The sequence below is a fragment of the Streptopelia decaocto genome, assembly GCF_964273445.1.
Source record: "Streptopelia decaocto genome assembly, chromosome: 3".
In the NCBI taxonomy this organism is placed as follows: Eukaryota; Metazoa; Chordata; class Aves; order Columbiformes; family Columbidae; genus Streptopelia; species Streptopelia decaocto.
The window spans coordinates 42,782,921-42,806,627 of NC_138656.1; the positions used below are offsets into that span (position 1 = coordinate 42,782,921).

Consider the following 23,707-nt stretch of genomic DNA (forward strand, 5'->3'; position numbering starts at 1 on the left):
CTTCATCTGTCAGTTAGAAAGAGTCAGGGAATAGATCTGGAGCTGAATAAAACCATAATGGTGTTGGGATTGTTTGCAGCACTCTGCATGAGACATCTGTTGATCTCCCAAGGGCCGGGACCAACCTCAGCAATCTGGAGCAATACAACAGCTTCCCACTGCCAAACGCACAGACTCCATCCAGAGTCTGCTGGGATTTGTAACCTACCTGACAACTTTTCTTCCACAGTTTTTACGTTGTGCAAGTCATTGATATAGCTCCCGAATAAAGACGCAATATGGACAACTAGTATCATCACAGGCTGCAACACGTGTGAAAGAGCAGACACTTAATTACCCCACTGTTAATAAAGAGGGAGATATATAACATATCGCTAATAAGGAGTGCTGTTCCTTAGACAAAGACAGGTTCCACTTGATAACCTATAGCTAGATTTTACTACCTCCAGCAGAACAGAAGGAAAAAGCCAAACAGCAAAGCTAAATCTTTCAGTAATATCTACAAGTGGAAGATGTAACCATGAATAGGAAACCGCTTGAGCAGAGAGTGATCATAAACTATTGCCAAGCATTTTAGATTGCTGCTGGCAGGCCCACTTCACCTTCAGCACATGCCTCTGAAGTGTCCATACTAAGTTTTAGGTATCCAAAATTAAGAAAAAGCCTCACATGGTTATGGCTGTACATAGCCCAAAAATACGGCAACTGAATGTCAGCCAGACAGAAACAATGTAAAGACACAGAAAGCCTCCATCAAGCTGAGTTCACCTCTTTAAGGATTGGAAGAAATCCCAAATTAAAACATGTGGTGACTTCCATTTTTTACTATTGGAAAGGCCAGAAAACAGGAGAAAATGTCCCCATTTTCAAGAGCAGTTGAATGTACAGGAAATCACAATACCCAGATTGCAGGGAATGGATACTTTCCTTGGGAATTGCCCAACTCTTCTCTGGAGCTGCAATCTGTGCAGAGGAAGCCAGTAATACTCTGTCTTAGCCAAATATGACAGAGGCTAGCCAATATCGGATGCTCTGTTTTGGCATGTATAGGGCAACCAGCAAAGAAGTAGAAACACACTGATCTTCCCACCGTCCACAGGGAGAAAAGGAATGCGCCTTCCCACCCCAAATCCAGCTATTTGGGCTGCTACTCCGACTTCTGGTCAGTGGATGAGTTTAAAGCAATGAAGTACTTTAGTGGGCAGAATATCCCATGCAGTGGAAACACAGATGTTTGCTTGCAATCCATCCTCAAATTCACTCACTTCAATCATCACCACAGCATTGCCACCAAATGGCAAAGCCAAATTAGCACTTAAATGCCTGAAAATTTACTAATGCTGAAGAACACAAAGAAAATACATAGCATCTCTGTTCTCAAATGGAGAAACAATCTCACAGAAAGCCCAGCTCAATCTGCTTCCATCTTCTGATGCCTTGAGCAGTGGCATCATTAATGTGACTAGCAGCGATGAAAGGAATCACAGACAAACAGAAGAAACATGTGAAATCCAAAGCCTCCCATGAGTGATGAAATAAAGACCTCCCAGAACTACCAGCAGGAGAAGGTATTACTGCCAGACTATTTCCTCTGGACATATCATGTTCTGGGATGCAAACTATTTTCTTGAGCAGATAAGTTCTTGCTCATCTAATACAGCATTTGTAAACACATATTTCCCTGAAACCTCAAATACATTAACCTGCTGTGCACAGAAGACACAGAGATAGCAGTGAATTACGCACTCTTCAGAGCTGATTGACAGGGTGCAGATCAAAGCAGAAGAAAAAGATCAGTGACTGTGGGAAAATGCATTGCTGAAGAACTCAAGCAGAATGCAGTCATCTGTGTTTATGAGTGAATGATACCCCGACTCCAACGTTAAGCCCACTTGCAGGAGTACCCATGAGGCAGTACAGTACTCTGGCATGAAAGAACAGCCCCTTCAGGCACAGCAGAAAATAGCCTTGCTCGTGAAAGAAGTGAACAGAAAAAAAAAAAAAAAATAAAAAGAAAGAAAAAAGCAGTACATTACCTATAAAATGAGACAAATGTTAAGCACGTACAATAGCACATTAAAGGTTCGTGCAGGTTGTGCTGTTCATGTTTAGTGCTGTGGTCTCAAATGTGGCCCAAGCTACAAAACTGAAGTGCCCAATTGGGACTTGTCATGGACTTGGATACCAAGCCAGCTGGCAGCCCAGGCCGGGGGCAGAGAGGCGGCAGGAGCGGCAGGACCCCCCCAAACATCAGGGACTGCAGCCTTGGCTGGGGTGGCGCCCCTGCCTGTTGCAAGGGGCAAGAGGAGACACGTACCTGGGAGGCCTCAGAAGTGCTTCTTTTAAATGCATCATTTCAGGGAACTGCACTGAGGGCAGGAATAAGCATCTACTGCTCGTCTCTGGAGATTGTAAAAGACATTTAAGCTTGAGTAACGGGCGTCCACCGGCTATGGCCACTAAGTACCAACCAAAATAAACCCACTTTGAGCCACTCGGTAGGAGATATGCGCTCTGAACAGAAAACCAGAAAAATGATAGGGTGTCCACTAATCAAAAAAGGGCCTAAGCTCCCATCAGTTTTATTTTCAGCCTGCTGTAATAAAATAAGCCTAGTTGTTTCAAAACTATTTGAAGACTGTATTTTCACAGGCCTTCCACTAAGGCCAAGGAGTGCTTGGGGTGCTGGTGGAACAGCAGATTTAGGTGTCAAAACAATGAGTAGGAAGCGGTGTGTCATACTGACACTTCAGACCTACCTCCTGTCATCCAGTGCTTCTGCAGAGCACTGCAAAGAGGAGCTCCCCATTGCCAGCATTTCTGTCCTGGTATTTCTGAAGCCCATTCTCATTACTGAAACTGTCACCAAAATTGCAGTAACACTGATACTGGTTTTTATGTAATAGTTGATCCTTTACAGAGAAAAATCAGGGTGCCTTTGATCTGGATCATCTCTCAGGTGTTTAATGTCTATCTTGATATGGTGTAAGACAGACATAGGAGTTAGAAAGAGAGATAATATTTAAAGAATGAACCAGATAAAGTAAGATGTCAGCCCCCAATTGTACATTTCTTAGGATTACAGCAGACATATTGCTGGATTCTGGGTCTTCGCTGGCACCTGTGACAGGGAGCTGCTGCAGACAGGGAGCTCTGCAGGGTCTTGTCACTCAGAGAGCAAATATGGCCTACAAAGTGTAATGGATTTCTCTTCTTGCTACATCTTTGTGTAATGCAGATATGATTTTAGCCACCAGCTGAACAATAAATCAAAATGCCTGCAAGACAAAAACACTTCCCCCCCAAAAAAGAAAGACAAATAATCTCCCCAACAACTATTAGACCCAAAATAAAAGCAGCCACCAGCATTTTTATTAGTTAAGTAATTTTTCACTGTCACCGATGTCAATCGGCTTTAATTGATGTCATTTGGCTCCACAGTGAAAAAAAATACATTTGCCATGTTAGTCAAAACCAGTCTTACACGATTTCACCTAACTTTTTGGACACAAAATGCATAGTCAAAACAATTCTGGTCATATTTTTGTTTTAAACACTTACAGTGCATTATGAATAATGAGGCAGTAACTTCCTTTAAGGGCTAATGTCCATAACTGGAACAAAATGACAAGCACACTCCTTTAGCACTATGGTCTCCTCCTACCATCTGCTGGGTTTCCTTTGTCATTGCAGGAGTTAAAAGTCAGGTTCTTTTTTAAGAACATGATTACTTATTTTAATCTTCTCCCTTTCCCTCATCTCTCAGGTGTATTTTGTCACTTATGAAGTCCTGAATGGAGAAGTATTGCTAATCTTTACTGAAATGTCATATCTTACCAAATTTATTGCCAGATATGACATTTTTTAAGAGAAAGGAAAGGTTTAATTTGGTTTTGTGAGTATTAAAAAAAAAATCATTTGGGGTCATTTTTCTTTTTGAAGTGAAAGAACATTTTACTGACAAAAGTGGGTTGTTTCCCATCTCTAACTGACTCCTTCTTAATTCTGTATTACTCCACACCTGCATGAACAGGCTTTTGGCTTGGACATCATATCATAAGCCATGACTAACCAAGTGTCTCTTGCAACATTTTATTAACAGTGATCCAGAAATTAGATGCTAAACAAATGCTTTGTTTCTTAAGAGTCCAGATGAATCTGCCTCAACACTGTTCAGGTGGGGAAAGAAGTTGTGTAATATAAACTGAGCATATTTACATAGAATGATCAAGAGATGAGAAATGCTGAATTCCCCTTCCACACACAATGTCAAACATGCACACACCTCAATACTATTTTTAGACTTGTTTTTCTTCATAGCAGCACATTTTAGAATGGCTTACAGTACAGAATATTGAACTAGTTAGCATTTAGTGTCAAAAAGTATGTATCAACATGGACTTTTAGGACATTTTTGGCATGTGGGAGGATCTCCTCAGAAAGGTGAAGAAGGAACACACATTTTGGCCTGGTAACAATGCTGAATGTAGAACAAACTTTTATAATAGTTTGCCTGAGAACCTCCTTGCAGAACTAACCAAAAGTTGGGAGTTTTCTCTCTGGCCTTTGTTTTCCAAATGTTTCCATGAGGAAAAATCTGCACCATGATGCGTAAACACCTTTTTTTTAAAGCACAGAGGGCAAGAGATCTCTAAAGTGGGCTAACAAATGTAACTCCTATGTGAGCACGCATTATAAAACCAGTTTCCCATGAAAAAGATTGCAAGATGTCCAAAGAAACAGCTTTTCTCAGCATTCATATATACAGCAATTTCAATGGAAACCACAAGGGGTCTAGTCTAAGGTCAAATGCTCCTGGAAAATGCCACCTCTTTTTTTTCTTGAAGACAGCTATTTTTTTACCATATAGTGTTATGCCTCCACAGTGGGAAGTTTCAAGAATTATGCAACACTGAATAAAAAAAAGAGAACTAATTAGATGCAATAACAGAAGGCAGAGGTCAAAGAAAACATCTTAATGTTAAGATTCTCAAAGACTGAGAGTGATTTTGGATGCCTCCACTTTTGGGCAGTTACTAGAGGAGAGCCATACTTTCAGAAAATGATTCAGCTTCTAAATGCTGGGTTCCATTAAAGTGTTTCTGTTGTCCAAGACCTGATGACTAGTTATTGTGGTCTTCAAACTGTGTGATTATCATGGTACATTTTCCTGAGTGTAAAGATGTGGTAATAAATACCTCAGCAGTGTGCTTTGAGGTTTCATTTGTTATTGTCTATAAAATGCTTTCAATGGACTTTAATGGAAGACCTCATAAATGTGCAAATGACTGCTATTATAATTTTTTATAAGACTGAGATTCAAGGGGTGAAGCAAAAAATAAATGTTGCGGCAATATGAGAAATGCCTCTTTTTACTGTTCTTGTATGGACAGCAGGAAGATAAGCCAAGGTAGACCTGCAAGGCCAAGGTAAATTAATTAGTTAATAATTGATTAAAAAAAAAACCAACCCACACCCATTTTCTTTATTATGATATTATAAAAATGATATATTTCTAAAAATGAGCCAATCTGGGGGTTTGTCCTTCAATTCCACTATTTTTAAAGTACACTACAAAAACTGAAGAGACTGTAACCTCTTGGAAAACCTTTTACAGCAGCAAACAAGAGCTGTCCTCTGACTTTGAAGATATCCTGCAATCAATTAAGAGGCCTTAAATGATGTTGGAATGAGTCAGGAGTTTTGCAGAATAACTGGCAGGCTTCCACTTAGAGAGAATCACTGGGAACATGAGAAAACAGGGAAGATTAGCCATCCCCATTAAAGACAACAGCATTAGGAATTGTTTTCAAAACACAAGAGCTTCTTCTTGCCTAATGCTTTCAGAGCTGCTGTTCTCAGCTAAACTGATGAGTTGTTCTGTGTCTTTATTTTTAGTATGGGAAACTCAAAATAAACTTGGAAGAAGTTCTTTGAAGTCAAATGCACATGACAAATTGTGAAAAATACATCTTGACACATCTGATTCCTATTTTTTTTCTTGTAAGGTTATTTAAACCAGCGCAACCTAAAGTACTGTGGAAGATAGAGGAAAATATTTTCCCTGTTTTCCCTGTTGATGTAAAAGACTGTGAGAGATGGAAGGCAGCCGTGGTCTGTGCCTTGCATGTCCTCACTTCCCACTGAGAAAATAACCTTGCTCTCAACCTGAGTAATTCTTCCACTGATCTGAAAACCAAAGACAACTTCTCTGTACCTAGTGGGCTATCTCTGTGCTCCCAAAAGGGACAGCATATCAACTTTAGCTCATCCCTGAAAAGCTACTCACCTATGCTGTATTTTCTTCATACCCTACATTCTGAAAAGACACTGAGTTGCAAACCTTCACATTTGTGAAGAAAAATACCTAGGAGCTGGAAGTAAAGTGAAAGCTTCCCCCCTGCCTCCGGCCCTCTTGCCCTTCCTTCTTTCCTTCTTCCCCAAAATAAAGTAGCATTTTGCTTTATTCCCACACAAGTAAGTGAGAAACAGATTGATCCTTGTGGTTTGCTTTGGTCATATATACTTTCTTTTTTTTTTTTTTCTTTTTTTAATCTGCCTTCCAGTAGTAATACTCCCAGTAATAACACTAGGGCTTTAAAAAGACTAAAGGCTCCCAGGGTTGCAGCTGGCAAATTTTCATGCAGAAGCTACAAACTATTTTCCCCACTATACTAGATCCTCTTATCTGGTTCATTATCAGTAGAATCCCCTGTATACTAAAATCCAGAGGCAGCAAAATACTCAGGCATGTGCTTAGAGATAAGCTTCTGTTTACATGATTTCCCACATGAAAATGTATAGACAAAAGCTGTTATGGAGAAACTGTGACACATTCTCTCAATTGTCACATTTCTTCCTAGATATGCTCCTCAGGCTGAAAGCTGGAGAAGCACAGATTACGAACATTTTAACAGCCCTTTTGCTTTCCTGTAGAGCCAATGGTAAAGTCTATTTAAGCTTTACCACCCTGCTCTGAATCTTAGCAAGGGGGAGAGGTCAAAAATGAATGGTGCAGCCTATGGCTGGATGGAAAGTCCTAATTTTTTTTTTTTAAAAAGAAAGTAAATGGGGTCACCAATGGGAAAACTGACTGTTGCTGGGAAGCATTTTAATTCCAGTCTGTACAGCAAATGCTCTTCAGCTACATGAAGCAGATAAAAAATGACTGCAGATTTCAGTAGTGTCCTGTCAAGTAGGTTAGTAAAATAAAGACAGATGGCAAAGGATTATATCTAATTCTTTTTCCTAATTCATCTTTTCCTGACCATTCCACTGCACTCAGTCTAACTATAGATTTACCAGCTTAAGTTCCTCTATACAGCTCACAGCGACAAACCACATAGTATGGATTTGTAACTTCCCATCATTAGGAATGTTTAATTGGGCACAACTGCTTTTCATCAGTTGCCTTGAAATGCTGCTTTGGAATGAAGGATGTTTACACTGTTACAACAGTAGAACTCTATCTTCGTTTTTAAAGCAAACATCCTAAAAAGCCCAAGAATATCAAAGTGTTTCTGGTGAATGTAGCTGTCCTGCTCAGTCAAAGCAGAATTTCAGGCTGGACTCTTTTACCTAGACATGGGTAATCTCACAGCACAATATTAACAGTACTGTCCTAAAGATACCTTACTGTTTCTTTCATGTGCTCTTTTTTCCTGTGCAGATGAAGGAAGGAAGCCATGTAGCACAGCCCTGATAATGCCGAAAGCATGCAGCCTATTATTTGGTGCAAGAGAGTTCATTCTGCAGTCACAGCTTCTCACTGCCTGCCTGATACTGTTCTCCCTCCTTCCCCACTGAATTATTTAAAGCTATTTTTTGAAAATTCCCTCTGGTTTTGATGCCTGTTTTCAAATGCCTGGCTTGAGACACACTGAGCCTGATCTTCCCAGGTGTGGATGATCAGTAGTAGTTCCTTATGAAGTCAATGGGAAACTGACAGTATTCAGCACCTTCGTAAGCCTAGTTTATAGTATCTTCAGGGAAATGGGGAAGCGTGCATCCAGCATATGGTCTGTGCTGTCTCACTGCTTCTACTTGCTTTTACCCCTCTCTCTGTACTAACACCTCCTGAAAAGTCAAGATCTGGGCTCTCTTTTAGGTAGTCCTTTTGGTTTTCTGTGCATTTATCATTCTTGTCTTTGAGTTTCTAAATTTCTCCAGTAAAAAATCTGGGAAATGGCAGTTACCTTTCTTCCTATACCTTCCTATACCTTTCCTTTTACTTTCCTCTCCTCTCTTTTTTTTTTTTTTTTTTTTTTTTTTTTAATCCAGTATCCCTTGCTTTCTTTTCACCAGAAAAAAAATGCAAGGCACATGTCAGTGACAACAGCACCATCTTCTGTTCTGCACAGATCATGAAGGCTTCACTCTTCATGAGTTTCAGTGTCTGAACAAGTCTGAATGGATGTAGGGAAGTATGGGTGTATGAAAGACTACAGAAGCTTCTGCTCTATAGCACTTACTATGTGAGCCTTTACATTTGTCTTTTATTCTTCTCCTCATAAAAGATCAGTTGCTAAACTTATGCTACTTTTGCTTTCCTTCCCCATGGCTTAACACATTGCCCATTTCTGATTTTATTTATTTGTTTGTTTATTTATCACAATTAGTGTTATACTTGTTCTCTGTTGATAGTACTGCACTGATTGTCACTAGGCAAATAAGCAGCCCAAATAGATGACAAGATACACACAAACAGGGGATCAACTTATCAGTTCACAAAGAAGGCCATAGACCACAGAAGGTCATAGACCATGTGCTGCATAAAATTTGTGTCAGTGTGACCACAAAGGGATGTTTGGGAGTATAAAAGAAGAAAATGAGGTGGGAGTTAGCACAGGAAAAAGCATGAAGCATTAAGGCTTACTCGGAAGTCTAATATATTGACAATTAAGGCTGGCAGCATGGGTAGGTCAGGGTGGAAGTCAGTGTCTTGGTATTAGATAAGAGGATGGAGAATGATAGACTAATGAGTTGGGAAAGGGAAAAGGAAAAGAAGCAGCATGTGAGGTAGCACAGAGGAGGGAACCAGCAGGGACATAAAGGGAGAGGTGGCAAGGTTAAACAGCAGGCTAAGAAACCTATCTTCACAATGGCAAGAGCTAATTAGGATAAGAATGCTTTTGTTAAGCCAGGGAAGGGGATATGGACATGGTATGATGACAGCCCAGACAATAATTTCAAGTATGTGGGTAGATAGGAACAGGTCTGTTTTGGGGAAATTCTGCAGATAGAATTTTCAACATATGGAGTTTGTTCATATTTCACAATGGAGTTTCTCATCTCTGTCCTGCTTCCCCTAGGCTCAATATTAATTGGCACAGAGAGACTCTGGTTAGGAGCGAGGAGCGTGTAGCAAGCTCTGCACCTGTTCCAGGGACTTGAGAAGTATTTCCTGGCCTATAGATAGTAGCAGCCTGTAAAGAGGACATGTGCAGACTGGCCATCTATTTCAAGGCTGTCTGCTATTGCGGTGGACTGGTTTTGATGTTTCACGTAATTCCTCTTAGTATCAGGTTTCTAAAACAGATTAATCTGACTGAGGGACAATATCTCATACGGCAGAAATAAAGCAAGCAGCTGCAGGCTGTCCTCTCTAAAAAAAAAAACCCACAAGCTATTTCAACCTTTGATCTATTTCATATGCTGAGGTTGGAGGGGACCTGGATAGGTCAGGGAATAGAGAACGTCTTCTAAACAGGAGCGCAGAGCATATGAGAGATGGGCAGGTGTGGGATATTCTGAGAGGTGGTGCAGCCGGGGCTGAAGGGGCTGTGGGATCCTAGAGGTGGCTGCAGCTGGAGGCCGGGGGCTGCAAGCAGGGCTGGCTCAGGAAGGAGACAGGAAAGGGCTGGGATAAGCTGGGAAAGTGGAGAGAACAGAACAGGACATGGTCTTTGGTGAGGCAGGGGTGTGTGTTGGAAGTGTGGAGCTGGAAAGCACAAATTTAAGGTCCCAGTAGGAGAACAGTTAATGAATATGGTGGGAGGGTGTGAATGCTGTGGCTCCTGCCACTTGAAAATTAAAAAATGCTGCTCCTTCCTCCTTTTCTCTGCCTTAACTCCATATCCACCTTTCTGCTGTTTTTTTCTTTTTTGTTTATCTTTCCACATCACGTTCTACTCAGAAGCTCCCCAGTCTAATCTCCCACAGTCTTAATTTCTCACCCACTTCTTTTTGTCTGATAAGACAATCTGCAGTGAAACAGTTAAAATCTAAATGCTGATGTTTAACTTGATGTAATAAGACTTTAGATTTCGTGCCCCACTGTGATAAAGATAAAGGCAAGGCAGAATTCAGACAATAATGGAGAAACAGCACAGCACCTAGTATTTTATTCCATTTTGATTGCTACTTGTTGTGTAGACCTTTAATGCTTCATTTAGTTAAGCCTTACAGGTGCCTGGAAGGGAAGAGTAAGCTTGTAATAAAGAAGTGATACCCCGCTTGGCACTTTTCCAAGCCTGATGAAAGAAATACCCACAATTCATCAGACTGCATGCTATAAGTAAGAAATGGAAGAATTACTAAAGACATCAGAGCAAATGGAAAAGCAAACAAAATGTATTATGGCATGAAGGAGATTTCGACTGTAAGTATCCTATTTACTAACATAGATTATACTCATTCCTCCTCTGTAAAATGTTTTTGTGCGTGTGAAACAAGGAGCTAGGTTTTACTTTACATTTAAGTAAATGTATCAATCTCAGCTGGTCTCTTGAGCTATTTCTAAATTCTGTATTTTATATGTAACTGAACACATGCAGAGCAGTAAGGCATACAGAACTGTGCCAGTTAGCAGGTTTAAAATAATTCCTTTCCGCCTTCTTTTTCTAGAATATATCAGATATATAGTCACACTACAGGTCCGCTTCTAATAAGAAGCTACAGCCATATTGCAATTCATAGACTCTCAAAGATACCAAATTTCTAATAAAGTCTGGGGAAAACGGATAGCCAGGAAAAGGAGAAACTGTGCCCATGTGATTTGGGGAGAGTGATCAAGTGGGAGCTCACACTGAAAACTTTCAATACATCTTTCTTCTTCAGTAGGTGCCTAAGCAACTGTGGCTTAGCCAAGGCAACTCCCACATCCATTGGAAACCACGTTGTATCCGTGCTGCTGTGCAGGGAATTTGCTGTCCATGGCTTTTGCAGGAACAGAAGTTTCCAGGTTTGCCTTTTCCTATGACCATGTCTTCTAGGAGAGTTGTTTGCCACCATTTTTCACATGCCAATCTCTATTTTTTTTTTTTTTTCCCAAGGTAATTGTAATATTGTAGCGTGAATTTACACTCACTGGAAATCAGGCTGCTTTTCCTAGTTACGCTTTGGCTGCACTGGTACATCAAACTCCCTGGGAGTCGTTCTCTGGCCCCAGTGCCAGTGGCCCGGACTCTGGTAACAAGCCAGCGGCACAGAGCCAGTGCGCAGGGACACCTCCCAACTCTTTCTGAGACAGACGCAGGGTGTTCAGGTGGACTCCCGGTGTGCTGTGATGCCAATGTAGACTGGTTCCAACAATGTGTATTGGCACAATGGTAACAAGAATGACAGATGGGAAAACTGGGTGTTTTGTGTATTACTAGTGGTTGATCTCATGAACATGAAGCCTCAAGTTGTGCCAGGGTGGGCTCTGATTGGATATTAGGAAACATTTCTTCACGGAAAGGGGTTGTGAAGCAGTGAAACAGGCTGCCCAGGGAAGCCGTGGAGGTGTTTAAAAGGCATTTAGATGAGGTTCTTGGGAACATGGTTTAGTGCTAGTTAGGTTATGGTTGGACTCAATGATGCTGAGGGTCTCTTCCAACCAAAATGATTCTATGATTCTGTAGTTTCTAAGGCACACACTGAAAACATTTTGCCCCGCTGAACATGGCACTAGCACCTGGAATGCCTCTGCTGGGCCCTCCCGTGCTCGACCCGTGAGCACACACCGGGGGTCAGGCACTGCCCCGCAGCCAGGCCAACCGGCACCGCTCATGCGGACACACACCGCTGTGCATGTGCGGGCCTGGGGGGCTTCACGGCGCCAGGCGCCCCCAGAGCCTCACGGCACCTGCCCGCCCCTCAGCCGGTCGCGCACGCGACCGGGCGGTGGGACCGTGCGCGCACCCCCTGCCGCCCAGCGCCGCGCAGGGCCCCAAGCGCTGCCGCTGGCCGCGCGCCAGCTGGCCGGGCCCCGCCCGCCCCCGCCTGCGCAGGCGCGGCGCTGCCGCTCGCTGCTCTCCCCCCGCAGCATGGAGGTGGTGCTGGCCGACGCGCTGCTGGCCCGCGGCGGGGACCCCTGCGCGCTGTTGCGGGCCGTCTGCGCGCCGCTCTCCGCCGAGCGCGCGGAGGCGCTGCGCCTCCTGCTCCAGCGCCTGGTGGCGGGCGGGCCGCCGGCGGGCGAGGCCGAGGCGCTGAGGCGGGCGGCCTGGGAGGTGGCGCTGGAGCGGTGCCGGCCGCTGCTGCGCGGCGTGGAGGGGGCGGCGGCGGCGGCGGCGGGGGGGTGCGGGGAGCGGCTGCGGCTGGCGCGGGCGGCGCGGGGGGCGCTGCGGCACTGCGTGCAGCTGTGCGGGGCGCCGCTGGCGGCGCGGCTGGCCCGCGACGCGCTGGCGGAGCTGGCGGCGGGCGGCGGGGCGGGCGCGGAGGCGGCGGTGGAGGCGCTGGTGGCGGCGGCGCCGCGGCTAGAGGAGCCGGTGCTGCTGGCGCGGTGCGTGGCGGCGGCGCTGGCGCTGGTGCGGGAGGAGGGCGAAGGGGAGGTGGCCGCGGCGCTGGTGGCCGGGCGACTGCTGCCGGCGTTGGGCGGCAACGGGGCGGCGCTGCGGCTGGTCTGGGAGGGGTTGCTGGGCGCCGGCGGGCCGCCGCGGGCCGGGCGGGCGCTGCTGGCGCTGAGCTCCCTGGCCGACGCGCTGCTGCCGCGGGGCCCGGCGGGGCCGGGGCTGGACGCGCGGCTGTGCCCGCGGTTCTGGCGGGTGGTGCAGGAGGGTCTGACCGAGCGGGACGGGCTGTGCCGCAAGCGGGCCCGCTACCTACTGAAGCGAGCGCTGGACCTGAGTGGCGGGCAGCGTGCCCAGCTGCGCTGCCCCGCGGAGCCCGGAGACGGTACGGTGGGGCGGGGGCAGGGGTGCGGGCCGGACGGGCTGAACGGCCGGTAGATAACTTGTTATTTTCTGTTTTTGTTGTTGTTAGAGTTAAGTCTGTTCTGGTGGTCTGCCGAGAAGAATGAGAAACTGATGCAGTTTTGGGAAACTTACATTTTGGTAATGGAAACTTTGGAAGGAAACCAGGTAGGGGCACCCTAAAACCTGCTCTTGTCACAGCTTGTGTGCGATACGTTACTCGTGGCACCGGTACTGTAAGTATTGAGTAAAATAATTCCAGTTTTAGTGGTCGAGGGTATCTATGTAAGCATTGGCTGGATTTTTTTTTTCAAATTTTAAATACTTAAAATACAGCAGGTGTAATTAATTTGGAATAAATTCAGAACTCTCGTCTATCCCTGAAATAATTCAGCTTAAAGCAGTGGGTTGAACTTCGAAAGAAAAACCTGAATTGCAGCTTATTGAAAGGTCACAAGTAACCTGTTTCTTAGGGAATATCAGGCTATTGCAACTTAATAACCTCTTGTCAGTGGAGGGTGATACATCTGTGTGGTAAAGCACTTGTGGCCTTGGATGGAAATTGCTGAGTTTGACTCAGCGTCCAGTGTTCTTGGCAGAAGGATTCCTGTTCACTTGAGGCTTCTGTAATTGCATGGTGTTGAGATGTTAACAGTTAGTTTCGAGTACCTCTTTGCAGTTATTTTATTTGCACATAATTGTCCTGTAACTGAAAGAAACAGTATTTACCAAAATGTTTAATTTTAGAGATTTGTGCTGGTTTATTATACTTTACATTAATAAAATGGTTGGTTATTAGAAAGTATTGTTCTTATGGTATAGCAGCATAGAAGTATCAGTTTTTCTTCAGTGCTAACCTGCAATTGAGTGTTATACACCAAGTGCTGGGATCAGTTGCACAGGTGTTGCAGGTTTGTTTAAATGCAGTTATATTGTCAATCACTATATTACTGCTGTTGATAGTAAATTCTTATTCATGACAAAGCGCTGCTTGTTTGGTTTGAGATATAAACTGACTACTTATATTGCATCTGATTTGCATTTCAGATCCATGTCATAAAGCCAGTATTACCCAAACTAAACAGCTTGTATGAGCATGCTATATCAGGGGAAAAAGGTAAGATGTAACTTTTCTGAAGCATCTAAACATTAGGCAGTTAAGTCACACTTTTTTCTTTACTGTTTTTGTAGCACCTTTTTATTATGTTTTGTTTCTCAGGTTAGCTGTTTACTAGGTGGCTATTCCAGTTCTTGTGAATGTACTACATGCATAGGTTGCTTGGCAAACGTGACAGGCAATGCTCCTCTGTTATGAGGTGCAACAAGAAAAAATCCTAATGTATGCTTATTGCTTACTAAGTTATCATGAAATATTTTTTCTGTTGGCAAAGCCAGCTAAATGGTCTTTTTCCACTATGTTTTGTTTTACTTGAACTAATGTGAAAATAAAACAAAGCCAAAGGTTCTTAGAGTAGTCTTATGAGCTAAGTCACCGGCACAACTGTAAAAGGGGAAAAAAATACCCAAACCTTGATGTAATTTGGGAGAGAAGAAATAAAGTGAGTGCTGAGAAAGCATTGTGAAGGATATACGATGCTTTATAGGGCAGAATGGAGCACATCTAATTAGATAGTGCACAACGTTAGAAGTTCAAAGATTTTCTAAAGTGGGAAGACTATTAATGTGAAAGTATTGCAGGTGAATACAGTGTTGGGATGAGGAGAGTTGCAGAAAGAGGGAATGTGTTTTTTGTATTTGTTGGCCATTTTAATTTATAACTACTTAAATTCAGATGGTAAGTTTTGAAACACATGTTAATTTTTTAATATAACTGAAATTTAGCAGGCTAATTTTATAAATCTTATAATCCACTTTTAAAAATACCTTGTGTATTGGCTGTGATGTTATCTAGAATGTCAATATGTTGTCTGCTAGTTTGATAAATTTCCGTAAAACATAATGTTGCATAAAGCATATGTTAATGTATCATTGTTATTTCTGTATAAGTTTAGAAGCATTTACTTTTGTAACAGGTTGTTGGTTGTTTCACCCATCATGGCACATGTGCATCTATAAACGAATGTTTGAGAGTGAGAATAAAACATTGACAAAGGAAGGCATTCTTCATTTTCTGGAGCTTTATGAAACAAAGCATCTGCCAAATGCACTTGGTTTTTCAGAGGTAAGGGTGTTATTATTACTTGCCAGAACATACAGATACTCTAATTTGTCATATATCTTGACACAATTGCCTGAGTACTGTTGAAATTAGACACATTGTGTAAAAGTACCCTTTTATTTAGCTGTGCAAGTGGTAGCAATATTTGTCAGTGGTGTCAAATATGTAATTGAAAAATGGCAAGGCTAGAGGGAATGTTTTTTTGCGTTTCCCATATTTCAAACTAGTGCTCTCTAATTAGTGTTAGCTCCCAACTTACTGGAATTTGTTACCAGAAGTGAAGTTCTCAGGAGCATGATTGGCTCAGATTTTCGGAGTACCTCAACCTCTCCAAAATTATTAATATTACTTGATCAGAGTCTTCAATTAAACCTGGTCAAGAGGCTTCAAGTCTGTGAATAGTATCTCCTACTCAAGGATGGATTTTGAAGATCCATTGCTAGACAACCCTGTGGGGGTGTGAATGTCTTTGTAGTATAATCAGTATATTGCTGTATCCCATTATGGATCACACTTTAACATATTCCATGTGTGGGAATAAATATTTTCCTTTATCCAAGTATAAAGTTATTTTATTTATTAGTATGGTATGCAAGTTGCCTCCACAACCAGCCTACACCTTAGTAAGGAATGATCTGTTTTATACTATTATTTCTTTCTTCTCTCTTTCATAGAAGGAGCTTTGCCTTCAGAGGTTAACTTTTCTTATTTATACAAATGAAATCAACCTCTTTATGATGAACTTGAAATCCAGTCAACCTTAAAACACACCCTAGATCTTTCTGCTTCTGTTGGTCGCTAGTCTTTCTTTTATTTAATGTTTAAATATCTTTCCTCTAGCCATCTCCCGAAAGGATTTCTTATTTGCCTGCAGCATTCACAATGCTCTGTGAAATGTACCTCATGAAAAAAATGGCTTTACTTGTTTATTCTTCTCCTTCCCCTTCTCTTTACTTTCTGCCTCCTTTTGCTTCCACTAGTTACTACTAGCCAAGGGTATTCTCTAATTTCTGACTGTCCTTTTAACATCTGGTGAAATGATGCTAGCTAGCCTTTATGTAACAGTGTGTTGCAAGTGTGCGTTTAGCCGTTGTTCTTGTTTTCTTTTATCAGTTTGTTATTGGACCATTAATGGATGCCCTCTCAGAAAGTTCCCTCTATAGCAGGTGAGCCACTGATTTATTTTTTTTTTAATTATTATTCATTATGGGAAATGTGTTCTAATAATACTGGTTAGAGTACGTGGGTAAAATCTTGGATAAAGGAAGACTCATTAACAAATGGTGTTGCTAAACTCTCTGACAGGTAAAGAGTTTATCAGGAAAGGTGAGTGGCTGTAAGGAAGATGAGCTGGGTTCAATTTTATCCTAGTAATAGCAAGTAGCATAGGGATGTCTCAAGGTCCTATTTTACACCTGGTGTGGAAATATTAATTTGGAAGTGAAGTGAGGTATGATAAATGAATAAATTATTGAAGTTTGTTGTTTTTTTTTTTCTTGCCATACAGAAAGAAGAGGCTGCTCTAATTGTTGCCATGTTATAACTGATAGAAGTGGTTATCTTTTAGGAAATTAATACTTTTTCTCAGGAGACTATTTGAGGTGGACAGATGACAGTAGCCTCCCTTGGTGTAAATACATAAAAAACAGTTAAAAGTTTGAGGAGTTGCCAGTTGCTGTACATTTGGTGTACTGTTGGCATTCAGTCCCTTTGTGTTAGCTGCATGGAGAGTATAAATGCACTTTATCCACTGAACATCATGCCAGATGAAGTGGCTTGGATGCTTCATCTAGCACTCTGATACTCTATTCAGGATGAAACTCAAGTAGCCTTGACTGGCTGGCCATGTTAAGCAGCTAGAAAAGTTGACATTATCTATTTGTGGCACTTTTGGGGAGGGGAGTGTGACTGTCACTCATCAAACTGCTGATAGGTTTGGATTTGGTGGTTCTGTATATCTGGATAAAGCACAGTCAAAATTGGTTGTGTCACCTAAACACAGCAGGAGAAATGTGACCCCTTTGGGCTCTGGCAGCAGTTGTGCGTTTCTCATCTGGCACAGCTGGGCATGCATGGGCATGCACTGATGGAAAGCCAGAGCTTGAAACAGGTGCTGAGTGTTTTGGTGTGTATGTTGGAGCTGTGTTGGATTGATGCTTCGTCATCATCTCTCTGAGCTTCTGTATTTCTGGTGAAACATGTTGGCATATGTAGAGGAGGGTGCATATTTCAGTATACCAAGAACATACAAAGTTATTACGGTTACTGTTAAGCTATATGAGAGAAAACTAAAATTTCAGACTGTCTGATGCTAATCCCTTATAGCCAGGGTCCTGAGATTTGGTAGGACACAGATTGTCTGTGTTGGTCTCATAGAAGGTTTCTTGCATCTTTACATAAAAGCTTCTATGCTGGTCAGTGGTTTTGTTTATACTGACTTTATAAGCTGTTCCAAGGAGAAGTCCTTGCTCCCTAGCACACTTGTGCAGGTAATTTGTCTTTGCTGTTCTCCAGATCAGGCTGGTTGCGTTCCCGCTGCGTAGCACTGATGTTGTCTTGTAGGCCTTGGCAACCTGCGCCTGGAGGCCCATGGCGTTCTGTGGGTGCGGGCATGGGGTTGAGCTGACAGTGCTGTTCCTTACTCTGGCCTCAATGTGAGATGCTCTCAGGCCTAAGTAACTTGACTTGAAGCTGTGTTTGAATGCTGGAGTGTGCTGCCACTATGGTCTTGTAGGTGGCCAGGGAGAGTTGTGCTGTTTTGACCGTCCCCATCTTTGTGTGTTTGCTGGGTGCTGTTGGAATGCTGGGGTAAGTGGAGGATGCAATCTTACGCACTTGATTTCTGTGGCCTTTTGGAGCAGTCTCTGCAGTGATTTAACCACTGAACCACACTTCGGTTTTGTCTAGGGGCAGCCCTACTTACAGCTGTTAACATGCCAGTTTTGTATTTGATGTTTTAAAACCCAACAGGACACCAGGTCAGTTAATGGGATCCTGTCCTCCTTTGGGAATAAGGCTACAGAAGTTTTTGGCTACTTACCTCATGCTTCTTCCAGAGGAAGAAAAAGGTATGTTTCAATTTCATCATTATCCTTTTTTAAATAAACCAAATAAAAAGTATGGATTCATTTTCCATATCTCATGTAAACATTTACTACTATTTTTCTACATTACTTGAGAAAGAGAAAAGGAGTAGTTCTCCTTGTGGCAGTGGAGCTTCCAGAGAACAGAGAGGTCTTCAGAGACTTTGAGGGATGTTGCAGTCTTAAGCTACAGAATTGTTTAGGGGCAAACTGAAGTAGACGTTTTTTATTAAAAAAAACAAACTCCTAAGTTCTGAAGGTGAACAGTATTTGCAGATTCTTTTTTCTTTATTTGTCAGCGTAGATAATACTGTGCTGAGCAAAATCTGTAGAACTGTTCTTTGTTTTGGAGGGTCTTGGTATGGTGTTTTGGTGGTGGTTTTTTTGTTTGTTTTTTTACCTGTCAGACTTTTTGGTCTCAACCTATGTAGTTAGGCATTCAAAAGAGTGAGTCCAAGTGCTGAAGCAGAAGTTGAAAAGGGATTATTTTATTTTGAGGTTGGATGGAGGAAGATTTCTGAGATTCTTGCACATTTTTGTGTTAGTGTGGGCTGAAAAGAAGGAGCAACCTTTGACAGACCAGAATTTAATAGCTGGTCTAACTGGATTAAGGGTAGAACCAGCTCTGTTCAGTACCCTCTGTCTACAGGTACATATTCTGGTAGGAAACACCTTACATTTTTGTAATGCCATAGATGCTCTGTTTCTCTGCCCTGTCCCAAGGTGTATATCACAAAATGGAGGGTTTATAATTAGCAACCCTGAGACTGGATGAGCTGCTTCTGCAAATTGTAGCTATGGTGTCTTGCTTTGGCCATGCCAGCATCCATTAAACTGGTTGAATCGTCGTTTACTCTCATTTGCCATCAGCGGACTGAATACCAGCCTAAAAAGGCATTGTCTAGTACTCAAAACAATCAGAATTAAGTCACTGAATATGGTGACTAGTGCAGATCACCAAAGCCAAAATTAGGTTTATTTCTGGTTATCTCCGTGTCTTATTACCTTACTGACCTTTGGAATGTACTTCTTACACTGAAATAATTCAGAAATTATTCTATTGTCTTTCATTTAATTTTCAGAAATGGTAATAACACTCTCTTGCTAGGGGTCTGTGTTATTTAAATGCACTGGAGAACAAGAAATCACTCTGGATTTTTTGTTTTGGTTATTTTAAGGTAGTTTCCTGCTAAAATTTATTCAGAAGATGACAAGTAGACATTGGTGTGCTGTTCCCATTTTGTTTCTTTCTATGGCTCTGGCATATATTCCTGCATGTAAAGTCCTGGGCGCAGAAGGACTTCATGCTTTAAGGTAAAATGTACACTGCATTTTATTCTTACAGAATTCTTGCAAAGAAATGGGCTGAACATCTGGAGAGCCAGGATTTAATTCATGTTTGTTACTTTGGGGAGGATGGGGTGGTTTTGCATGGTAATGGAAAGTTTTCTCTCCTTCATGCCTTATTGACAGAGGAAAGCAATTTAAGAACCAATGTATTTATATCTCTATGTGACTTAAAAAAATGAGTGTTTTGCATTTCAGTCCTTTGTCATCACTTCATTTTTGGCATCGTTTTTCCCTGGTCTTCTGTATTTCATAACTGATATATACCCAACTTCTTATTTTTCTTCTAATTACATTAAAACCTTATTTAATGGCAGTTGAGGCTGTATCAGTAAACAGCCCACAAAGCTGAAAACCAAAAGACTCATAAATAAAAGGCTAGGCGACAGTTACTGACATGTGTGTTCTCCTCAATCACACTGTTTCTCGAGTGTCTGCTTTAATTTCTTACAGCCACTAAAAATCAATAATTATTCCAGTTTAATCAAATTTGAGCTTTGAAATAAAATCAAGAGCATTGAAGGTTTCTTTCAGTTTTGTGCTAGAGTGGGAATTTGGCGAACATTTCTCTGCTTGCTACAGAAAGAAATGCAAGTATTAAATTATCAGTTTGAACTGATGTGATCATGGGGATTGTTCTTTTAGTTTTGGCTTTGTTTTGCTTCCCCCCCATTCCATGCTTATTATCTTATCAGGTATATGCTTATCCAAGTTTTATCATCAGTTTTTGAAAATACATGTGCACGTAGTCTTGGTTCTGGAGTGTATGCTATCCGATCAGGCAATGATTGTGTTATAGTTAGTAGAATATATTTCTTAAATACAATCTAATGTATTTTAAATGGTTAATAATTAGCAAATACATGAAAATGTTTAAACTCCCTAAGTGTGTCTTTTCTACAGTGCATGTTTTTCCTCTTTGCAGAGATGTCCTCCAGTGTACTATGATTACACATCAGATTTTGTTGCGTGGAGCTGCTCAGTGCTATCTTCTTCAAACAGCTATGCATTTGACAGATGTGGTAAGTTTTTTTGTGTTTTTGTTTTTGTGTTGTTGTTGTTTGTTTGTTTGTTTTCTTCCCGGTGTAATAGAAATACACTAACACTTTCACAGGATAAATGGTATTAAAAAATTTGCTAAATACAACATAGAACAACTGATGACGTTGGATTTGCAATTTTTTTAGTGACTACTTAAAAATTGTGCTATATAAGTATGGGTATGCTTCTCTTAACTTCTAGTTTTCTTAAGATGTATTTTTTTCGTTACCTTTTATTAGTTAATGTTTTCTTGTAGGGTTTTCATGCAGTAATTATGGAATAGTATCCTCTTATGATATCAACTGCATAAACTCAGCTTTTAACTGATAGAAACTAAATGGACTTTTCTGAAATACCGAAGAGAATGAAAGTATCCATAATACTAGAATGCTGAAACTACCCTTAATATTGAAATAGCAAGACCTTAATTATTCAGTAAAGTATTCAGGCTTCAGCTGTCTTATTGCATGTTTGCTTTCTAGGTGAGTCACCATCTTCCATGTGGTGTGTTATGGCTATAAACTTGTCTGAGCAGAATTTCCTTTTGGAAATAGAGAAGTAGTACTTATCGGTGATTCTTAGTCATTTATTTATGTTCTTTTAAAAGGTGTCATTTTTAACTAAAATACTTTTTATTAGTATTCTTCTAGTCATTCATTAACTTGCATATAGATTTGAATGCTTGGGGAAAACCAAATTGTGTTCCTTGGTAATGATAAGTTGGTCCAAAAGACACAAAAATGAGTCTGTCATGGAAAGGAAAATATCAGTTTATTTTTCTGAAACTTGCCAGATGACAGCAAACTTCTTGAGTCCCTATATAGATGTTATCTGTTGTATATTCTGTTGGCAACTATTGTAACTTCATGAATTTCTTCAGGATAAAGTGTCCCTCCCAGAAGTTTCAAGCTTTCTTCTGTCCCTTAGACCAGAGGAGTCGCTAAGGAGAGATACTATGTTATGGATGGAGGTGAGAACTGAAGCTGGTTTTATGTTCATCAGACGTTTTTTTAGTACCCATACAAATGTATTATTGCTAATTTAATATTTAAATAGCTAGCTGCTATTACATTGGCACATTCTGGAATTTCTGGATGTGGAGTCTGAATGGATTTATGTTTCACTTGAGAGCTGTGAATTTTTTTTTTTTTTTTTTAATTCTATAGAGGGGTTAATGTTAACCCTAAACAAATTATTCAGCAGATTCAAAGTGGAAGAATTCTAAGCGGGGAGAAAAATACAACTTCTTCTTTCTTCATGCAGAAATTCTGCAGAAGTAAAAGCTCTTTCTTGAGGCAGAGTTTTGTTTCGTTTTGGTTTTTTAACTACAAAGCTTGTATGTCTCAGTTCATTGTGTTTCATCTCAATATTGCAGCTGTTGGCTGTAACCATATTGAAATGCAAATCAGAATCAGGTCTTACTCAGGCTTTTTGTCCTTGAATACTGGTCCTTTAAGAGACTTCTGTGTGTTCATCACAATCCTAGTCTTCTGCATCCTTTGCCAAGATTACGAGAACTAAAATCACTATTGGTAAGCCTGTGCTAGTACCTGAAATCTCTTCCATCAGGGATCCGTGCTCACTCCTCTTGATGGTTGCTGATTTCATGGAGTACAAAGCAGGGTGCCTTGTGGAATCCACAGAGCCACGACTTGGGCTTCTCTCTCTGCTTTTATGAAGGATACCAGGTGGATGTAATGCCCTCAGCTGAAGCTGCTCTTGCTCATTGGGTTCTACAGCCAGTTTTTTCTGTATATTATCTACATTGTCTTTGGGGCTACTTTCTTCTAATTTCCCCTCAACTACCTGTTGTAAAATTTCATTTAATGGAAAGAAACACTATTCTGTAAGTTTGCTCTGTCTTTAGAGGTATAGTCTGTTAGTATGGCTCATGTTATCCCTTTTAGTTCTGAAATTACTGTCCAATAGAATGTGGATCCTGAGACTCTCGGAGTGGGTCAGTATATGGTCCAAAAAAATTGTTTAAGAGCTGCTTCTGGTTTGCCAACTGAACATGTAGCCATGACTTTGGTTTGTTCTACAGCAATATAATGATATATGATTTTTTTTTTTTTTTGCATAGTGTCCTTTTTTATGTATGCTGCACTTTGCATCCTACTGGATTGATTTTTTTTGGCATCAAAGTTGGTGTTGGTGGCTGTTTGTTTGTTTTTTTTTTTTTGTTGGTTTGTTTGTTTTTAGCAGCTCTCAGCAGATAGCACTTGTCTCAGAATGGCTTCCCACAGCCAAGGGAATTTTTACTACTCTTGCTTATTTTTAAGAGCTGGATTTTTTCTTATTAGTACCACTCTGTTTTGGGGGTGTTCTGAATTGCTCTCTGGAAGAACCTTTTTTGATGTTAATTAGAGGAAAGTGTGTTAAGCCTCAAGGGAGACACAGTTAATACATCTCAGTATGGATTTGGTGTCACAGCTCATACTGTTACGTTGGTAGTGTCAGTATAGAGCTGGCATATATGGTTAAATAGTAACATACTGGATTTAATTTAGCTTTGCAGTTGGTTGCAAGTGAATGACAGATGCTTCAGAAAGTCTGTAACTTCTGATTTTGAACATCAAGAATCATCGTCATTATATCAATATGTACGCAGTCTTGTGAGAGAGTACCTTAAGACACCAGTATCTGAAAGTAAGTTAAATTATTAGTAGTATAAAAAGACTTTGAGGATGATTTAAGCAAAAAATGACAAAAATCCTTTGGATTATAGAAGAGCTCTTTGTTTATATATATTGTACCTGTTAGAATTCTATCTAATTAGTGGTATTCATGATTATTAAGTTTGAAATTTATTCTCTAATTCCAGTTCTCCTTCATAAAATACAGTCCAGCAGTATTAATTGAAAGTTAAGCCTTAATATTGAATTTTAAGGGTGCACTGTTGCTTGTCCATTTGATTTATTTTGTTACTTTTTTGGTGACAAGTG

General features: G+C 41.2%; 1 protein-coding gene across 1 annotated transcript in view; it reads left to right on the forward strand.

Moving 5' to 3' along the window:
* Positions 1-12,248: 12,248 nt before the first annotated feature.
* The window catches only part of TARBP1 (tRNA guanosine 2 -O-methyltransferase TARBP1), a gene marked incomplete at its 5' end in the record, with an annotated part of 42,675 nt that continues 31,216 nt past the window's right edge, over positions 12,249-23,707 (forward strand). The window contains 10 exons of the mRNA XM_082047765.1: positions 12,249-13,095; positions 13,183-13,280; positions 14,160-14,229; positions 15,146-15,294; positions 16,405-16,457; positions 18,262-18,359; positions 19,553-19,688; positions 20,647-20,743; positions 21,643-21,732; positions 23,273-23,411. Coding sequence (XP_081903891.1) covers positions 12,249-13,095; positions 13,183-13,280; positions 14,160-14,229; positions 15,146-15,294; positions 16,405-16,457; positions 18,262-18,359; positions 19,553-19,688; positions 20,647-20,743; positions 21,643-21,732; positions 23,273-23,411 — 1,777 coding nt within the window. The remainder of the gene's footprint in view (positions 13,096-13,182; positions 13,281-14,159; positions 14,230-15,145; positions 15,295-16,404; positions 16,458-18,261; positions 18,360-19,552; positions 19,689-20,646; positions 20,744-21,642; positions 21,733-23,272; positions 23,412-23,707) is intronic.